Source organism: Zonotrichia albicollis, chromosome 1, assembly GCF_047830755.1.
Source record: "Zonotrichia albicollis isolate bZonAlb1 chromosome 1, bZonAlb1.hap1, whole genome shotgun sequence".
Taxonomy (NCBI): Eukaryota; Metazoa; Chordata; class Aves; order Passeriformes; family Passerellidae; genus Zonotrichia; species Zonotrichia albicollis.
The window spans coordinates 9,691,885-9,712,143 of record NC_133819.1 but is presented as its reverse complement, the minus strand read 5'-3'; the positions used below and the strand labels follow the sequence as shown (position 1 = coordinate 9,712,143).

The following is a 20,259-nucleotide window of genomic DNA, read 5'->3' as shown; positions in this document are numbered from 1 at the left end:
CATTTTTTGAAATTTCTGTTTTCTGAATCAAGTATTGCCCTTTTTTGCATCTGAGTCACCAACCTTAACCACAAAGGAAAGGAGGTGACTTTGCACCAGTTCTAGAAGCAATGATTTTTTTTTTCCAGCACAGAGGTTCATGGTTTCCCACAGAGCAGAACTGAGAGGACAAGAGTTGTCTGCAGCTGTCTGCAAGTGCCCCTTGTTCTCCCCATGGGCTCCCATCCAGCCCCCCTGCCCCAAGTCTTGGAAGTGAGCAAGGAGGAAGGTCTCTGCTCTTCCAGGGTTAGTCTGTTCTGTGGACTTTTGTTATTTGCTTTTCTGCTCTATGGCAAAGCCACTTCATGTACTAAAATTGTTACTCTTTTTAAATATCTCGAGCATGTCTCAGTCTGGTTAGAGGCAGAGATGAAGCATGTCAGGTGTAGTTAGGGCTGTCTACCTGAAGGTCGTGGGAATCTGAAACTTCAGGGAGGAATAAAGCAGATGTTTAGGTGACAGAGGGGGCTGGGACCAACATCATATGGTGTGGCATGGAGCTGGCTGTCCTGGCCAAAAACACATCCCCCTGTATGGAGACATGGCACCTTGGTGCTGTGTCACCTTGGTGGCTGTGGCTGCTGTGTTAAAGGCTGAGTAATATTGCTACAGTGAATTTGTGAGAAAAGGAGACCCTGTGAACCACGAGGACCTTCATGAGCTTGAGACTCCTGATCCCTCCTGGCAGCCCACACTGATGCTTCCACTTGCACAGAGTGATTTGGGGACAGGAGGGGGAGGATGAACATGTCACACCTGTGGATGCCTCCCAGGAAAACTCACAGAGGTGTTTACCTGAAGGCTGTTTAAATCCTTTGGAATAGCCAGTAATTTTCTGTACTGGAGGAAGCATTGGTACACAAACAGCTGCTGAGGAGACCCCAGGGAGGATCCATTCAGCTGGCACGTTTCAGGACAAAACTTTGATAGGGTGGACTGGTTTCACAGAATCCCAGAATTTGTAGGGTTGGATGTCCCTTCCAACATCTGGAGGGATATCTGGAGATCACCTTGTCCAACCTCCCTGCCAAAGCAGGGTCACCCGGAGCAGGTGACACAGGAACACGTCCTGGAGGGTTTGAATGTCTCCAGAGGGCAGACTCCATGACCTCCGTGGGCAGCCTGTTCCAGTGCTCTGACACCCTCAACGCAAAGAAGCTCTCCCTCTTGTTGAGGTGAAACTTCTTGTGCTTCAGTTTATGGCCATTGCCCCTGTACGGCTCCATTGTCTCCCCGTACAGGTGTGTGAAACAAGCACATTAACTCCCTTCCATGCCCAGCCATCTTTACGGGGGCTGCCGGGCAGGATCGCGGTCCCCGCCAGGGCCGGTGCGGGCCGGGGGAGCCCCAGCGCTGCCCGTGCCCGGGGGAGCCGCTTCCCCCGGTCCCGGCGGGGCGGGCAGGGCGGAGCGGGCGGCGGGGATCGCTCCCCCCTCACGGCAGCCGGGCGGGCCGGGGCGGGGCCGGGGGCGGGCGGCGCTGGTCGCTGTCCTGGGTGTTGAATCTGCTGCGGCTGCCGGAGCCGGGGAGCGGCCGCGGGAGCCACAGGGCGGGCGGGCGGCATGGAGTGAGGGTTGGCGGCGGCGGGCAGGGGAGCGGGGCATGCGATGGGCCAGGCATGATGGGGACGCTCGGCTCCGTCCTTCCGCTGCTGCTGCTGCTGCTGCTGCTGCCGCCGCCGCCGCTGCCGCAGGTGCTCGCCGCCGCCCCGCGCATCCAGCCGCCCTCCGCGGGGGCCGCCGCCGAGGCGCGGATCGGTGAGTGGGGCCGGGGGCGGGGGGCGCGGGGCTGGCGGGGAGCGCACCCCGCGCTGCTGCCCGGGAGCTTCCCCGTTGGCAGCTCGGCAGGGCCCCGGCGGCCGCGCCCGCACGGCGGACGCCGAGGGGCCCGTCCGCCCGTCCCTCTCCAGCGGCTCCGGGTAAGCGGCCCCGTCCGCTCGTCCCTCAGCGCCGGCTCCGGAGCTCCGTCCTCTGGTCCCTCGCCGCCGGCTCCGGATAAGCGGCCCCGTCCGCCGGTGCCTCCGCACCGCCTCCCGCTGCCCGTCCCCGGGTCTGTCAAGACCCGCTCCCGGCCCCTCGCTCCTCCTGCCCCCCGGCGTGTCCCGTCTCGGGGGACAGCTCTGCGGGCCGGCTCTCGCCCGCTGTCCCCGCATGCTGAAAACTTCCGCTCACGAGGCCCCTAAAATCGAGGTGCGCCAGTGGCGAGTCCCCGAAACCGCTTCCAGCCTCCACACATATTTAACCCTTTTCCCGGTTTGCTGGATTCAGCCCACCGAACTGCCCGTATATAGGAAGGAGACAGGAAATCTCCGGGCCACAATCCTCCAGATGCAGCCTCTGGTGGAGTCCCCCCTCCGACTCGTGCTGCTGGAGGTGGAAGTCAGCCCTGGCTCCGGGTTAAGGCTCTTTCGGAGCTGTCAGAAAACCCCCAGTGCTGCCCAGTGCGGACCATTAAACAGCGGCTTTGTGTTGAGGCATTCTTGACCGACCCCTTCTTCATTTAGAAGGTACCAGCTGCACTCAGCATCCCCACCTGGGAAGTGACCCACGCGGGCATGAAGGGATCCTGGAAACAAACTCTGTCTGTTTCACATCGATGCAATTCTCCTGTGACGCTCTCCCTGGCAGTTCTTTCCTTGCATTGAGACATTCTGCACTGTATGCTCACCTGAATTGTCTATTAATATTAATATCTATTTATAGAGTCAGTCTCATTTCACTTACAGTATCTTCCCAAAGCTCACTTTATGTCAAGAAGGTCATGACATAATGAATTTTGTATTTTTTCACATTTTAATGTCTACCTAGGGTGGTTATGGAGATCAGAGTGAAAGCTAAACAAACTACCACTAAGAAATGTTTTTCTAAGACAAAAAAAATTAAATCCCTTTAAGAAACAAAGAAAGCCTTCCAGAGGAATATTGCTGCAGTTTTCCTCATGTACATTCTGTTTATTAAGAAGGAATTAAAATCAGCTGACCATGTTTATAATGAGGCTTCAGTCAAGTGGCAATAAAAATGAGCTATTATGCTTGCTGTAGTGAAGGTAGTGATGCAAGGTTTTAAGGAGAAATGGCTTGGACTGGATTTATCCATCCCTCTTCTCTCCTGGTTGCTATAGATATGGACTGTTTCCCCTAATCTGCTGAAGAGACAGCTTGCATAAAAATATTGCAAGTAATAGCTGTATTTTTTTTTTCCTCTAATAATGCAATAGCCTGCCCTGTGCTTTCGAAGTAGTCAGATGTTGATTCTCTCTCCCTAAACACAAACTGCAAATCAGTTTGGGTCACGGGGTATTTTTTGTTTGTTGTAGCTGAAACACAACAACGTGTGTGTTTGTCACTTCCCTCAGCTTCCCCATGCTCCTGCCTCAGCAAGGATCCCTGCCTGCCAGTTAAGGCTGTCCTTGCATGGAAGGGGCTGGGGAAGAGCAGCCTTGCCTTTACACAGTGAATCCACTGCTCTGGAGGTAGAACTTGGAGGCATTTTAAAGGCAGCAAAACATGCTGAGCCTCCCTACTTCTTGCTGGGATAGGGACCTCACTGCTATGTCAGGGATCTCTGTGAAGGATGGGAAGGGATTGATTGTGTTTGACAAGATGCAGGAAAATGTTTGCATTGCTTGAAGTGAAACAGTTTTGGCTGTCTCTTCCATTAGAGTTTCTTTGTTTCTTTTATTGACCAGTGTTTCAGATCTCATTAATCTTGAGCTCAAACTATTTATTATTGTAGATTCTGTTCAATTTTGGAGTACAATTTTTAGACACAATCAGAGGACATAACTGTAATTGTACAAGGTACCCAATTTTGGGGATTATTTCTGGTTATATGTGAAAGATACTAATTTGGTTTCTTCTTGTGCACAGTCCCAACTTCTATAATTGAAAATTGAAGACAGACAGATGCACTATGAGACCTCTAGAATGTGTGCTGAAAACTGCCTTAAGAGCAAAATAATTATAGAAACATATTTTTATTGGGTTTTTTCCCCCCCATTATTTCAAGAACTCTTCCTAAAAGTTGTTTGAGAAGCAGAAGTTCATGGCCTTTACCATTTCATGGAATGGGTTAATCCAATTTCATTCTTTCCCTCTTTTTTTATGGCCAACTTTTGTCTACACTTTCCAGTATAGTGAACATCTTTACATGTTGACCTTTATTTTGCAACATAATTACAAACCTTTTAAAGAAATTAGAAGCTTTAAAGTTGTAGATAACTAAGATTCAAGATTTAGACTCCTGCTTCTTCTGCCTCTATAATTCACGAAGCTTCGTAGATTCTTCCTGTGTTGACGTGTTTTGTTAAGGTGCAATTACCAACAGAAGCACATATTCTTCCATTTCTTGATATTTACCTTCATCATTCATCATTTTGTGATGATTTATTGTAACATTTCAATGTGAAAAAAATAAGGAAAAGTATAGTCTTTTCTCTCTCTCTTTTTCTTGCCTAGTTCTAGGCCAGGAGAGAGATTTTTCTCTTTTTCACAGAAAAAAAATCAACTGAGTACATAGTAGTATTCATTAGTCTTTAATGAAACACTGGGGTTGGGAGTTTAATATTCTAAAGAAATCTTTATTAATTTATGAGATACAGTTCACTTAAGATTATGGAGCTTCTTTTCAAGTTTACAAAGTAATTGTCTATGGAAAAATACATCCTGATCATGTTTGCTCAGTTCCAAAGGTTTGGATTATTCCATTCTTTTGTTTATGGTCATAACACTAAGCAGTACCTTCAATAAAAACTGCAGCTCCAACTACTGAAATATTTTCATTGTGCAGCCTTTTAAGTAGACTAATTGATTCAGAAAGTTGCAGTGGTACTTTATTTTCATTTTAGGTAGGCTGGGTGAGGCAGGGAACTCAGTAACAAAGTAAGCTGTGAGCATTCTTAATCACGTTCTTTCATGAGTATAAACCACTGCTGCTTTATAGCAGGGGTTGTCCTCATATGTTCCAGAAGAGAGTAAATGTGCTTGCTGCAGTGCCTTCACATTGACCTCTAATGTGTAAAATGATGCTTATAACCTTCAGTGAATATAATTTTGCAATATAATTTGATCTTTTGTGCTGTGTGCAATCCCATTTTTCAGTATGAGTTTTCCTATTAAATGAGTACATTGATATGCTGTGGAAATTTCCAGAAATATTTGTTCCACACTCTACGTAAATTTGTTCCCTACACTGTGTAAAAGTTCCTTCAGACTTGTACTGAAGTAATCACAGGCAGAATTTTTGTCTGTCAAATGAGTGTGAATTTACTTTTTACTTGCTAACAAAAAGACAAGTCACATTTCAGCTGATAAATATAAAATATACTCCTAAACCTTTAGCTGTGAGTTCCTGACACATACAGTGTCTTACATTTCTCTAGGATTTAAATGTAATTGAGGATAGAAACTTTACTCAAAGACTTAAAAAATGTTGCATGTTAAGTTTAGTATCTCACAAAATATTTTATGCATATTTAACCACTGAAAAAATATTTTAGAGGTGGGTTAGGAGTTGCAAGTGGCTAAAGTTGATCAGAATTAAGAAAGTGCAACAGCAGGAACTTCAGTTGCTGTTGGTGAAAAGCATTTCTCCAGTGTTGATTCTTAAACTGCAGGAGAGTTAAATAAAAAGTAGGACAGGTGAAAAAATTATTTATTTAGATTTTCTGCATTTCATTCAGTGTTTTGAACACTATCCAAAGGAGGCAGCAGCAGAGAGCTTTTGTCTGTGGATGTCACATGGGGAATGGCAAAGAAGTGTGTCTTGGTTTAGTTCTTGTTGGATGGATGTTACCCTAACAACACTACCAGAGCTGTTGTTCTCAGCCACCATTGTTACCTGCTCTGAAGGTCCATGAGGACTGAAATTTTTCTTCTTGAAGTAATTGAGCTGATGCTCACAGAAGTCAATGCCAACCTTCCCACTGACTTCAGTAGCATTTGGACCAAAGTTCTGGTTTGAGGCTTGTAGCAGGCTGGCTGAGAAGGGAGGAGAATTAGAGTTTTACAATCTGTTCAGTACAAAAAGAATTGCATGACTTTCCAGTCGCATTCATTTGGAACTTCTCATAGGCACTTTAGTTTTTAATAATGTCTTTAATGTAATTATTGGTGGTGGACTGTAATTTATGATATAATACTAAAAAATAAAAATAACAGCAAAATAATTTAATTAAGACAAGGCTGTGTGCTCAGGATGTGAAGGATTCAGTGTAGGAAACTGGATTCTTCTCTTCATCAAAATATTTTTGCATATCCTAGAAATGTTTCCTAAATTATTAGTTACATTAAAAAGCAGCTTTAAGGTAGATTGATATCAAGGCACGTCTATCTGTCAGTTCCACTGAATCCAGGTAAGAACATGCATTAATATTATTGGCATCGTGCCATGACTGTTCTACTATAGCTTTTTTACTGTAACTTGTTTGTGTTAAAAGTTGCAAATGGACAGGAAGTGAATTGTTTTCTATCAGTCAAAGGAAGCAGTTGCAGGGTGCTCTGTCCATAGGACTGTCAGAACCCAGCACATCCCTCTGGCTGTCCTGAGCAGCCCAGACCCTGCCAGGGGGCTCAGAGACCCTGGCACAGAGCCCAAGGTGCCCCTGTGGGTTTGATTGTGACCCATGGAGCAAATTACCAACCTTAGATGAAGATCAGCAAGCCACAACAGCTAAGTAGAACGACAGTGAATTTATCACAGGGTGGAAAAGTAGATTTTGGAGTTTTTAGAATGGGGGTTCAAGGGGCAAGATGGAGGGATCTGGGTGTGTCCAGCCTTTCTCCTTCTTCTTGGCCTCCATCTTCTGCTGTGATGTTGGCACTTTTGGATTGGTTTAGAGCAGCAGCTCACTGTCTAACACAGGTGATAGGTATTGGACAGTAATTGTAAACATTGTACACGTAGTTTTTAGTATAAAGACACAACACCGCCCTGGGGGCAGGCAGAGTGCCTGGACTGTCCTGCTGAACAGACCTCAGCTGGACAGGAGAAAATATTTTATAGATAAGGAACAATAAACAACCTTGAGACTGAGAACTGAAGAGCTCTGACTCCTTCTTCGAGCACCAGGCTGGGAAAAGAGACTTTCTAACATTTCTCAGGGTCACTGTGACCAGCAAGAGGCCCTGAGATAGGATGGGCTTCCTTAGGAGTTTTTCTGTGTTCTTGTTTGTCTTACTGACTAAGAGAAAACAGAGAAGTTTTTGGCAAGATAATCTTGTCTCTGCTTCCTACCTGAGTGTGCCCCAGCCCTTCCAAAGCTCCCCAGAGCACACCACCATGGTGCCCTGACGTCAGCCAGCCTGCTGAGGGGGAATTGCTCCTCCTTGGATCCCGGAACATTTGGGCAGCTCTGCTGACACAGCCCAGGGCAGGTCATGTTGACACACTGCTGATAGGCAGGCAGCGGCCTGTGTACCTAGTGACTGTGAGCACTGTGGGTTACAGACAGCTCTGTGCTGAGCTGCCACCGAGAGGAAAGTGCAGCTGCAGTCCCTGGGGGTGCTGAGCTCATTGAGAGGCAGGAGCTGAGGTCCCCTGTGTCAGTCAGATTTCCACTGCCTGGAAAGAGAGCATAAGAACATGAGCTCAGATGTAGGTGGCTGCCATCATTCATACGTATCCAAGTCTGTAAGAAGGCCTGTACAAGTCAAAAGGCAGTGTGTATTCCAGCTGCCTGAGAATGATACATATTTTAGTCTCATCTCACTGACAATGTAGCCTAAAATTTAGCTAAAATCTCTGCAGTTATTCTTACAAAATCAGTGTATCTACTGTCCTGCTAAAACCTGTGTTTAGGCAACACAGGGAGATTTGGGAGGAAATTCAGTAACTGGAGGAAAGATTGATTTGGTTTTGGTCACAAATTTGGCAGAGGATGGAAAGTCACCAAGAGGCAAAGTTCACTGCTAGCTTCCGTCACTGGAGTGCTGAGCTTGATGTGTATTTGGTTGGGCTCAACGTGGCCATTATTAATAATCCAGGAAGGCAGTGGGTAATGTTGCTGTTGGTCAAACAGTTTCATATTTGCAAATGAGGAGTGAAGCAGGTGAAGATGCAGATGAAGAAGGGAAGCAAGCAGAAGAGAAGCCAAGGAATAGAGAGAAGCATGTTGGAATGAGAAATTAAATCGTTAGAGTAGGAGATCAAAAATGGAGATTAGTGAGTTATATATGATCTGTAAAGATGTAAATTTAAGATTAAATAGAGTTACCTTTTCTCTTGGAAGAGACAGTCAATTGCAGCAGCAAAATTGAGCTGTTCAGTGTATCAGTTTGAGGCATGAGAAAATGAAGGAAGGTGACTAGAAGGATAAGGGATTTGCCAAATAAAACTATTAATTCATTCTTTCAGCCCAAAGTGGTGGCAAAAAAATGAAGTCAAGAAATGCATATGAGAAACTGCTCTGGGAATAGAAAGGATTTATTTCTCTTTATGTAAGGGTTGGGAATCATCTAACTAAATGTAATTAATTGAGCTAATCACTCTAGGCTCCTTTTAACCTATTTCTAGTTTATAAATTTCAATTAATTTTACCCAACTGTACATATCCAACACAGGTCAGATAAATGTCTCCCTGAGTGCAGCTACTGCTTTCCACTTAGTATTATCTTAATTCATTTCCCAGGCTAGGACAAGTATCTGTAAATATCTACAAGGTAGCTACTGCACTTCAGCTCTTCAAAAATCAGATGCTCAGGTTAAATTTGGGGAGAGCTGAACACATTTGGAGAGTGATTCACCTGTCCTTCCTCACTAGGTGAGACTAATGAAGTATTTAAACTAAAGTTAGGTTGCTTGAGGCTCACCTCCTAAATTTCTTCAGAACCTTTCTGAAATCTCTAGATGTTGCCAGGGAGCTGTTTAGGGAGGTTCTGTGAGTAGTCAAGCAGGTTTGTAACATAAGAGACCAAAGTGAGGTGGCTGATGGATAATTGTAATGGTTGAAAGAATTTTTTCTGAGAAAATCTGCCTCTGGTAATTGCAAACAAGTGAAGAGGACCTCCAAATGAGACAGAGGAGAAATGAGCATAACAGAATGAGCAAGCAAAGGGAAAAAAGCAGGTAAATGTGCAGGAGGTCTGCAGGCAAGATAGAGAAAAGGCAGGGGAGTCTGGTATTAGAGCTGAAGGAAGGGGACCATGAAGACCTGAGTTATGGACAGTCAAGGGAATGCATGCTAATGTGTACATAAATTAATGAGCTTTCTTATGTGAGTTTTAAGGCCTTTATTTGTGAGGTGGTGGAAGGATTCTATTTCTACCTCAACCATTCCACAGTGGAAATATATTTCTGCATTCCCAGTAAGAGTTTGCCATTCAGAACAGTTGCATTCATCCAACAATTAGGGAGTTTTGGTTCTTAAAAGATTAGAGGAACTTTATAGATTTTACTCTTTTTGAGAAGGAATTTATTGAGAAGTAGCTTAGTGAGTTTCCACATCTCACTGTGGTTTTTTCCCCTATAGTTTGTTTCAGCAAATGGTACTTAAATACCACGCCTAGTTTGTTGATGCACAGTGTCCCTGGTCCGAGGGTTAGTGCTTACAATGCCTACTTATTTTGCTTCCAAGTAACACATCGATTAAACAAGCTGTTTTTACATGTAAAATGAGTAACTAGAAGTTTTATGGGAAGTACAGCTGGTTGTAGTGGGTGTAAGGTCTCTTCTTTCAGTCATAGCTTAGCAGCATGCAAAGATGGTTACAAAAACTTGAAATCACAGCCAGCAAGAACAAGGTAATGTGCAGAGATAGTTGTGCCTCCAAAATGTCACATACTTCCAGATGTCCTCATAGAAAACAATGCAGCAGGGACCAAACACACACTGCAAACTGCAATGAACTTAACAAGTTCTACAAAACTCAGGAAATATCCAGATACCTGTAAGTCCCCTTTTTTACTCCCTCTTCCCCAATTAATCTTTGATCTCTCAAGTTTGAGCCTCAACATATTCTACAAGGTACCTTATGAAAATCAGTTGTGGATGCTGAATGAGGTGTTTTGAATTTCTGGTGCACAGAAATCTGCTCACATTATTCTGCAGGAGAGGATTACCTGTCTGTCTATTGATGCCCTAAAAGAGGTAAAGATATTATAACCTCTTCTCTTCCTATTCTGCTCTGCACCAAGAGCAGAAGTTGTCTTTTCTCTACAAGTTTTTAGTTGGTTGATGCAATTCAGTTAAACTCAGAGCAGTTGTTTCAGGTAACAACTTTGCTTCACCTGGAAGGTCATGCCTCATCTTCAGGCCTGAGGAAGAGTTTGTGTGTTAAACAATTGCCTGTTGGTTTTTTTTTTTCAACTCCTACCAGCCTGCAGCTTTGCAGTACAGAATGGCAGTAACAAAATTTTATGCTATTCCTGACAGTGACTGTTGATCTTGCTATTGAAATAAAAAAAAAAAATGGAACTAAACCACAGCCATGCTTGCAGGCAGTGAAACCAGTGCTGGTATTGGTGCTGGTGTCCATGACATGGCAAAGGGAGATGGGTTTTGGAGGTAGGATTAATTTATGCCACTATTTCTCTTAAGGTCTCAAAGGCATGAAATCTTGACTTGTGTCTGTGTAAAAGATAGTCTGCTGTTAACCTGGCCTCTCTTACTGAGTAGATTTATAAGTCAGACATTACATTGTATTTGCATTTTAGTGCTGAATTAAAAAAACAGCATCAAAGATTATAGGCCTTGATTAATATGTATAAATCACCACCAAATAATGTGAATGTCTATTCTATTTCTTTTAAGAATGTATACATTATTGTTTATTTCTCTTGGAAAAACTGTTTGTTATAATTTTAATTTGTAGTGTGGAACACTTTATATATAAAATACTTACATTTCAGCTTTATGTGATCTCTGTTGTGGTAGATGTTAACCATCAAATACCTTCAGTGAGCTATTACTCATGAAATCCTCCTTCCTGTTCTAGATTTCAGCAAAGCTCAGTAGTGTCAGTATGTAGTCAGTCAATGCTTTACTCAAACTGGCAAAATCTCCTACCAAGCCTCTTCTGAGACCTGGCCAGCTCCTCAGCTGAGCACTGGCTCTTATCTTCGTGGCCTCAATCTGTGGATTATGCAACTCCTTCCATTTCTTGGAGATGGCTGTACTCACTGATGACTATCCCAGTTCTTACTTTAACATCCTAAAGGAAGAAAAAAAGGAGGGGAAAAGGAAATTTGGAAATTAGTCATCTGTCATGACTGTTTGGAGATAGCTGAATATTAATGAAAACAAGATACCAAGCTAAATATCATCAAGCATTTAGGTAGGTCACCTTGGAGTAGAGACACAGTTGGCAGACATAACTCCACCCCAAATATTCTTCAGTGCAGAGTATTCATTAAATTTTTGTGTCTCTTTGGCTGTGTTTCTTTTTTATTTCCCTCTTGAAAACTAGGGTCAGGTTCTGCAAATTTGTCTCACCTCAATTTTAAAGTTGTCAAAATATTCTTGTTAGTACTACCTACCTGGAAATTTATTTTAGTTAACTAGGTCAGCTCATAATTACAGTTTACCAACATATGTTAGATGCAGGGGATAAATTCCAAGAACAAAAACCAGCTATAAAAATTGTATATTCAGAATAAATGTGACAAGAATGAAAACTGAAATTTTGAAGGAAAACCCAAAGTTAGCTGAAGCTATCCATTGTAAGAGCTGCAGAAAAATAAAACAATCATGTTCTTTGGAAGCAATCACTCACACTTTCAGACAATAGAAAATTTATAATGCTATAATCAAGTGGCATTTGAAAAGCAGAATGGGAAGGTTGTTTTAGTACTACATGTGCTGGGTTTCATGCTGCCCAGCAGAGATCTAGGGATGAGGGTGGGTTATTTTCTGTCCATTTGCTTTTGTTTCTCTGGGTAACACCTGCTCTAATGAGTTTGTAATCTGAAAGTAAATAACTGAGCAGGGAGGAGGAAATGGACACAACACACAGGCTTGAGAATAAACAGCTGTCAAATGGCTGCTGGTTCAGAAAGTGCAACTCACAGGTTTGATGGAGAATCTGATACAGCTTGAATGAAGGAACTGATCACACCCAGTTGTCAAACTTCCCTAATTGAAGAATTACTTGAGAGAATTCTAGGACAATATGTTATCCTCTTCAGATTATGGAACTGTTTTCACAGTTTAGCAGGTAGGGAAGAGCTCTGAAAGGATCAGCTACCCACTGATGGCTGTAAAAGGAGTGTGGTTGTGCTTCTTTCTCTTGCAGTGTAGGGAGGCTCATGCCAGACAGATTAAATTAAATAGTAGTGCATTAACAGGGGATGAGCTTCACCCAAGTCTGCATGAATCTGCCAGAATCTGAATTTATGTTAAATGTGTTTGGCCACCTAACACTCTTGTCATTCAGTGCCTTTCTTTTTGTCCATCTGGAATTAGAATAACATCAAGTTGTTTTCAGATGAAAGTTCATCCCTGTACAAGGAGACTCTGCTATCAAGAGAGGCATATAAAACACAACCTTTAATGAGCAGTTTAACCAGTTTTCCTGACTGTTTCTGTGTTTGGTGTAAGTTAGAGGGGTTGCAGGTTCAGTTCCTTTTGATGCCACTGGTATTAATCCAGGGTTCCTGGATTTAAGGGGATTTAAGACACCAAATATTTAAACAGGGCATGCCTGATTTTATAGAATATGTTTAGCTCTATTTGAGACAAAGCATTGCCAAATAAATATTTGAACATTTTATTTATAGTCAATTTTCCATTGTCTCTGTCATAGTCTGAAGATAGACTTGGCTCAGGAGCTCCCACGTTTTCCTTCTATTTGACAAAGACCCTCTCCTTAACTCTTCTCAGTGTGGGCAATTCTTCTGGTCAGATGAAGGGCTTTGGTGGTTTGATGGAGTTCCCTTTTACACCCCTGATCCCACAGAATGGGGTGTGAGTGTTACCTTGTGTGGGAATGTCACTCTGGGAAACGAGGGCAGTGTTCTGCTGGCCACACCTAAGTCACTCCCCAAGCCTAGACAACGTTTGTGTTCAAATGAAAAGCAAGTATTCTGCTCTATGCAGAGTTCAGTAAAACAACTGTGATACAAAAGAATAGGTGCAGAGAAAGATCACATAACATCCCATAACCTGTAATCTTTACCAGACTGTCAGAGTAAAGTAATTATCACAATGCTTAATTACATTTCCCAGATTATTTTTGGTCAAGTCTCATGTCCTGAAATGCATACTGACTTTACATGAAGAAGCTGCCTTTCTGCTGTGGTTTCTCTTGGGTGAAGGCCCATTCATACCTGGGATTTCCACCCACCTTCCAGCCCTTCAGCTCCTCTCAGCTGTGCTAACAGAGCTCTGTTTGGCCAGATTCATCATTGCCATGGAACTTTTGGAAAGTCCTTCCCAGTTGTACAGATGTCAGCTGAACATCACTTTGAGGAAAAAAAAAAAAAAACACCAACAAAAAAACCAAAACCCAAAGGCAAAAAAAGAAACCCCCAAACAATTTACACACTGCCAACACAACTCTTCCTGAGCACACATTATTCAGCTGGGAGTGAGAGTACTCTAATATTATCTGTTATGTTGGAGTCAGTATGCAATAGTTGCTCTTTTTCCTAGCTTTTGTAAGTAAAAGTTAAAGTGGCAGCTCTGTTGGAAATAGGTTAATTTCAGTAGTTTCTTACCACTTCTTCCCACCACAGTATTTTAAATTATATTTATTAATAATTTACTTTTAGTCACATTTCATTTGTGGATAATGTGTGTCAGTTATTATGATATTTTTTTCACTTCATAAATCAAAGAAGAGCTATTTCTGGAATAGTTTAATACCTGAAAGCTGTGATTAAGTCTGTCTGTTTAATTTTGGTACTGATTGCCAATGTTAAGAGTTAAGAGTTAAGCATGAGCACAACTATAAGTAAATGCAGTTGTCACTTAGTAAATGTGAGTGTTCACCCTTTATGCTTTCAGCATGGAAAAATATAGGTCACAGCAGTTTTGTTCTGTGAATTTTTGTAGAGTCCAGACCTTTATTTCACTCATTTAGTTGGTAAGTGAGCACTTTGATGACATCAAAATTTTACACACAAGAAAAACTTGTAATTCCAACTTCATAGTGCTGTCGCTTGCATGCATATTCAAGGTTACTCAAAGAATTCATTGCATTTCCAAGTAAGATAGTTATAACGAGGTTTCTAAAATGAGACTAGATAGAAATTCCTAAAATTGCCTTGAAACTGCTGTTTGTAGTGCCATGTGCAATAAAAAGACTTTGTGTATTTAACTTACTTTTTAAAATTTGATATGACACAAATCTAGATGAGTTAGGTTTGGTTTTCATTCTTCTCCAGCGAGTAGGATGTCTGCTGATATCCAGGAAGGACTGTAAAAAGATGCAAATGAATATTTCTCTGAGATCAGAGTGGTGCCAAAAATCCACTAACTGATGCCTTACAACTGCATGAAAACTGAAAGAGATTATTCCTCCTCTCCCAAAGATAATTCTCAGTATGCATTTTGCCAATTCTTCCTCAGAAGAATGACTTGAGCTCTGGACCTTACCTCACAGACCAGTGAGATAATTGCATAGTTACAGAAAAAATAAATATAAATTCCTGTCAGAATCCCCAGGTGCCTCATGAATGAATTTTGTATTCACTCTGCAATTTCTCAGTTCATATATTATCTGTGTGTAGTTATTCTCCATATGTGATAAACTAGAAATAACTTTTTTTTCTTGGTTTCATCTCAGGAGGTGAAAACTTATTTCTGCAAATATATCTTTTTGCAAATATAAGCTTTATTTTTTTTTAATGAAGATGATAAGTTGCTCTAGGATAAAAAATTATTAGGGTATTTTCCTTAGAGACCATTGAGAATTGTCTCCTCACAAGAGAGACTACTGGGTGGCAAAGGGGAAAGAAAGTAGGGCAGACCTCAGCAAGTGAGAAGTCATTATGGAAATAGATAAAAATATTAGTTCACCTTTTCTGTTCCATCCTTACCCATGCTGAATATGAGTTGCATTCCTCTGAAGAGCTTGACTGTGCTTTTTAACTTGACCTAGAACTCTCTTAAGACAGTGTTTATATTTAAAGGTCTTGTTAGGAAGATGTTACTGTAGCAACAGGAAAGTAGTATTTTTCAGATTTGACAAAAAGCTTCAGTGTCCTTCTTGACTGTATCTTCCAGATTTCACAGTATGAATTTTTTTCCAAGTCACATATGGTATTTGTTGGATGAATTACCAAAATATAGTCAAGTGGTACAAAGACAAAAAGGATGATTTCAGATAGTGATTTTTTAAAATTATCTTACCTTCAGAAGTTGCCATTCCATTATATAAGGCTTTAAAATATTAATAAAGTGATGACTCCTGTTTTTTCATGGATCTGCTGAGGGATCCTCTGTTGGATCAGCTCTCCAGGCTGGTATTGGGCCTGGCAGATCTGAGGATAGATATTCCACAGTGATGGATGGCTGCAGCTGGGAAGGTCACACCAATGTGAGTGTTATGATCTATTGCCCCATTCTTACCTTCTTTCCCTCAGCAAATGCCACTGGTTTCTGTCAGAGAATGATTTGGTTTAATCTGATTTGATTCTTTGTATTGTTTGCCCCTTTTGACAAGAGCAAACTGAGTAAGCACAAATAGCAGCCCTGAATAATGCTTGGGTTCCCTTACAGACTGATGGGGCCAGGAGGCTGCAGTGCTGAGGGCATTCTGAAGAATGACAGAACAATTCTGATGTGGACAAAGATTCTAGGTGCAGGAATTCAGAAACTTTCCTTAGAAGAAAAAGAAATAGATATATTCACAGTAATCATGAATCAAAATTTATGCTAGGACTTGCTCATCAGGCTCTGAATAAGAAATATTTCATGAGAAACAAAATTCCATGGATTTTTGCTACTGAGCTGCTAATGCAGTGCTAAGTGTGGGCAGAAAATACAGTAGTTAAATGAGTATTTTATAAATGTGTTCTGGCCAGAAGTCTCTATATTAAAGTGCTCCCACTGGGTTCCCATAGCCATCAAAAGTATGTAAGGAAATTTGGTGAGAGAAAAGCTGTATATTTGCATTGTAAATTGGGTATCAGTCCAGGTAAGAAAGTGTGAATAGAAAAATGTCACATCAAGGCAGAACACACAGACTATCATGGTCTGCTGAGCTGGATCATTCTCCCCTGCACCCTTCTGCCTCTGCTTTCAGGCTGGGTGGCAGCTCTGTATTCACCAGTGTGTGAAAACATGGACTTCAGAATGTGCAAGTGCAGGTGGGATTTCAATGTGGCCTTCAGCTAATTTCTGTGCTTTAGGTGATGGGAAGGAACAGAACTAGGGTTTGTTTTACTTCTTGGGTGTGAAATAATAAAAGTGCATCTTTGTGCATGACATCTATGTGAGAGGGAAGATTCAATTGCAAGCGTGCTGAATTTTAAGAGGAAATAGCTCAATAGGGCACTCAGAAAATAGGCAATTTAATAAAGTAAAAAGAGGTAAAATAAGTGTGTTGATTTATCATGATCTTATATAAAATTGGTGGATATTATAACCACAGCTGAATGAATTTTTTTTCATTGCCTTGGTTTACTTTTACAAATGAACAAAGTCTTAAAAAATTAGTGTGGAGGCAAACAAACCAAGAATGATAATATTAATGAGAAAGGCAGTCCAGATTCAAGATCTGTCATGATTTTGTCACAGACACCTTGAAGTCACAGAGTTTAAAGAAGCATAACTTTTGAAGGCTTCTTTAAAGGAGTAAGATGAAAGATTTTTTTAAAAAATAAGACTGCTTTGCTCCTTTTAATAGTACTTCTAGTTATTGGAATATGCAGTTTAAAAAAAGAGTTTCTCGGATCTTCCAGCTATCAGAACAGGTTTGTTCTAAAACAAGCTCATAGGAATGTGTTTATCACTTTCTTTAAAATTAAAATAATGAAGGAAACATTTGACTCTTCCTCAACAATTACTGCAGTGACATAAAACGGCAGTTCCTCTAAATCTCTGGCTGTTGTATGTAGCAATGAGCTATTGTTTGAGCAATGATTGTGAATTTTTGCTTGAAGAGCAAGGGATCTCAAATTGCTCCCAAGTGCAGTGTGGCTGTGCAGGGCTGCTGTATTTACTTCTTGAGCCACTGGTTTTGTGTGATCATTAGATTAAAACTCTTCAGTGTAGTACAGATACTAAAGTTATGTTTTACATGACCCAACACAACAAGGAAATACATTATATTTTTAGATGGTTTTGCCTGGATAGTTTTTGTGGCTTTTTGCTTTCATTCCTTAATTGCAGCAGAGAGTATTCCTTGAAGAGGTTTTAGTTTTATCTGCTCAAGATGTAGAATTTTTTCTTTATAGGAGCCTCTCATGTTTTAACATTTGTTTTTGCTCTATCTCAGGACAAAAATAAAATAGAAAATTAAAGTGTATTAATGGAATAAACCACTTTAAAATACTATTTTTGCAAAAGGTAAAATACTGAAATATTTTGAAATTTGGGGGTTTTATGTTAACACTGGACTTTTTCAGCCTGAACTGCAAGGTTTTTCAGCCCAAGGGCAGAGTGAAGGATTTGCCAGTCCTCATCCTGGAAGTTGTATCCTCAGATCTCGTGTGTCCAAGATGGGCAGGATAAGCCAATCTGGTCACTGGGCCAGGCTCCCCTGCTCACCTGATCAGGAGGCCTCTGGAAGGGGCATTTGAAACACCCAAAAGTCACAAAATCAGAATAGAATCACAGAATGGTTTGGGTTGTAAGGGACATTTTAAAGGTCTCCTGGTCCAATCCCCCTGCAATGAGCAGGGACATCTTTAACCATATCAGGTTGCTCAGAGTCCTGTCCAACTTCTTTCTTTTATCTCAAGTCCCACCATTCATATCTGGCTCAGATGCAATGTTAAATTTACCTCAAATGAAATATTTTGATTCTCTTATTTTTTTCATTAGAACTATCTTGTAGAACCTCAATTTTCTGAAAACTACATTTTTCTTTGGAAGATCTGCTGACAGTCTCCATCAACTTTGGTTTATATAATGATCAGAATGTTCAGAGAAGTCAATTGGTTTTGTTAAAAGTCCCAAACAACCCAAACTAAAGCAATCTTTTAATTTTTCTTACACAACAGCAGAATGTGACTGAAATTTTCATGAAAATTGTGGGGTTTTTTTACTTCTGCTTCTTGAGGTGTCTGCCACCTGGTCTAGTTCTTTTTAATACCAGGAAAAGAAATCCTGTTTCTCAACTGTCTTCAAAGAATATCTTGATTTCACTAAAAAAATTCTGTGTTTTTACATGTTTTCAAAAGCTCCAGCATTTACGAAATATCACAAAATGTGTAGATATCTGTCCTCTAGTGAGAATTACAGGAAAATGGGTTCTGCACAATTTTTCAATTATTTTCTAATCCCAGACAGACTGGAAGCTACACTTATTGACAAACCTCATGAGAAATAGCAACATATACCAGATTCCTTTTCAACTCTAGCAATTTAGTACTCTCTCAGAAATAAGACTGTGTAATATTGGATATTTTAAAAACTGTTTTTTTTTTTCTTAAATTGCTTTTGATAAGAAACATTTCCACTTTTTTCTTTTGAGAAGACTTGCAGGATCGTTAGTGGTGTGGTGTGGGATTTCTCTCCCATCAGATCTCTGCAGCTGAGTCAGTCACTGTCCCATTTATAGTCACTGAAGGGGGAGAGGCACTCATGGCACTTATTGGATCTGACCTATTTTACGTGTCTGCGTCAGGAGGAGAGGAGTGCTGCTGCTGCTCCAGGAACATTTGGCAAACTGGCTTCATTTCCTTCAGCTGCAGAAGCAGCAAAGTGTGAGCAAAGGCTGTGTTAGAGAAATGTAGAGGAGTATGAGCTCCCATCCAAACTTTCTGAAATATCTCCATGAATTTTTTAAACTTCATATCTGCATCTTAGCTTCAAATGGGATAGTTTCCAAATCCTCTGTCGTAAGAGTGCTTTGTAGTGCTAAGGTTTGTAATATTTAATGGTGCCTTTGTTACACCTAAAAAGATATTACATTCTCATGCAAGTTTTTAAAACTAGAGAAGTTTTAAAAACTAAGAGAACTACAGTTTTTAAAAAAATTCAGCTAATTTTAGAATGTTTTTAAAATTAAGATAACCACAGCAACAGGAGCTCTGTAAAAGGATAGCACTGTCTTCCTTCTCTTGAATCACATTTTGGCTCTACTGTAATGGAGTATCTTATGACTTAGGATTAAATGATATTTTTGAAAAGTCAATTATTTTGACTTTTTAAAGCAATCTTCTTGTTTGTAAATAAATTCTTAGTTTGAAATAAGCAATGAAAATATAATAAGCAATAAGCAATCATGAAATTTAAACTGAAAAGATGCAGTTAAATTCCAGTTTGTTTCTAAGCTCAACGATTTTTTGGCCATGGTATATAATCATGTAAATGCACCAGCACAGACACACTTGGCTGCAAATACATTCCTTCCTTCTTCTTCTACAGTATAACAAGTTTCATAATTTGTGATTATTGTTATCATGCTTTGCTCATGTTCAGCATAGTTTGGTTTTTTTTCCAGTACTAACTTATCTTGGGTTACTGTAAAAATTCAGAGATATGTTTTAGGGATTTTTCTTTCACCTGTGCTTATTAGAAAATAATCCTGTCTTACATCTGATGTAGACTGCTTTGTATATAGAAATACTGCATTTTTTTCCAAATATCTATAGTGAACTATATAGTACTTATTTATTTTATGTTGCCACCTAATGTGTTGAAAATTTTAAAGCTGCACTTCCAGCCTGAAGGGGTTGATAAATTAGGTAGGATGTATAATTAATGCGAGGATTTAGAGGTTGCATAAATTAATAGTAGTGTAAAGATGATTAACAATATGCTGGTTCTGTTAACTTAATTTGACAATGAGTCCTTTTCTATACTGTAGTAAGAAGAAAAATATTTAACTCATTGAAGAAAGAGCAATATTGTAGTTACTGTGGCTGAAAATCCACCTGCAGCAGGCCTGAGGGGCTGAAAAGTCGAAGGATATGGGTAAGGAAGGATTGAGAACTGGTCACACACAGGGACATCTGCGCTGGCCCCTGACAGCCCTCCCTGAGGGACTGGGTTTTAAGATGAGCATTAATGCATAGAGGAGAAGCTCTAACTTGGTTCAGAAAGGGAACTCCAAGTGTATTAACAGAAAGGCAACAGCAAATGAGAGTAAAATGAGTTGTAGGACTCAAGTTGTTTG

At 40.8% G+C, this 20,259-nt stretch overlaps 1 protein-coding gene across 1 annotated transcript in view; it reads left to right on the top strand.

Annotated features, from left to right (window-relative positions):
• The first annotated feature begins 1,296 nt into the window (after nt 1-1,296).
• Nucleotides 1,297-20,259, top strand: part of PTPRN2 (protein tyrosine phosphatase receptor type N2) — a 634,871-nt gene continuing 615,908 nt past the window's right edge. The window contains 2 exon segments of the mRNA XM_074552744.1: nt 1,297-1,556; nt 1,558-1,796. Of these exon segments, the coding sequence (XP_074408845.1) occupies nt 1,312-1,556; nt 1,558-1,796 (484 nt within the window). The 5' untranslated portion in view covers nt 1,297-1,311.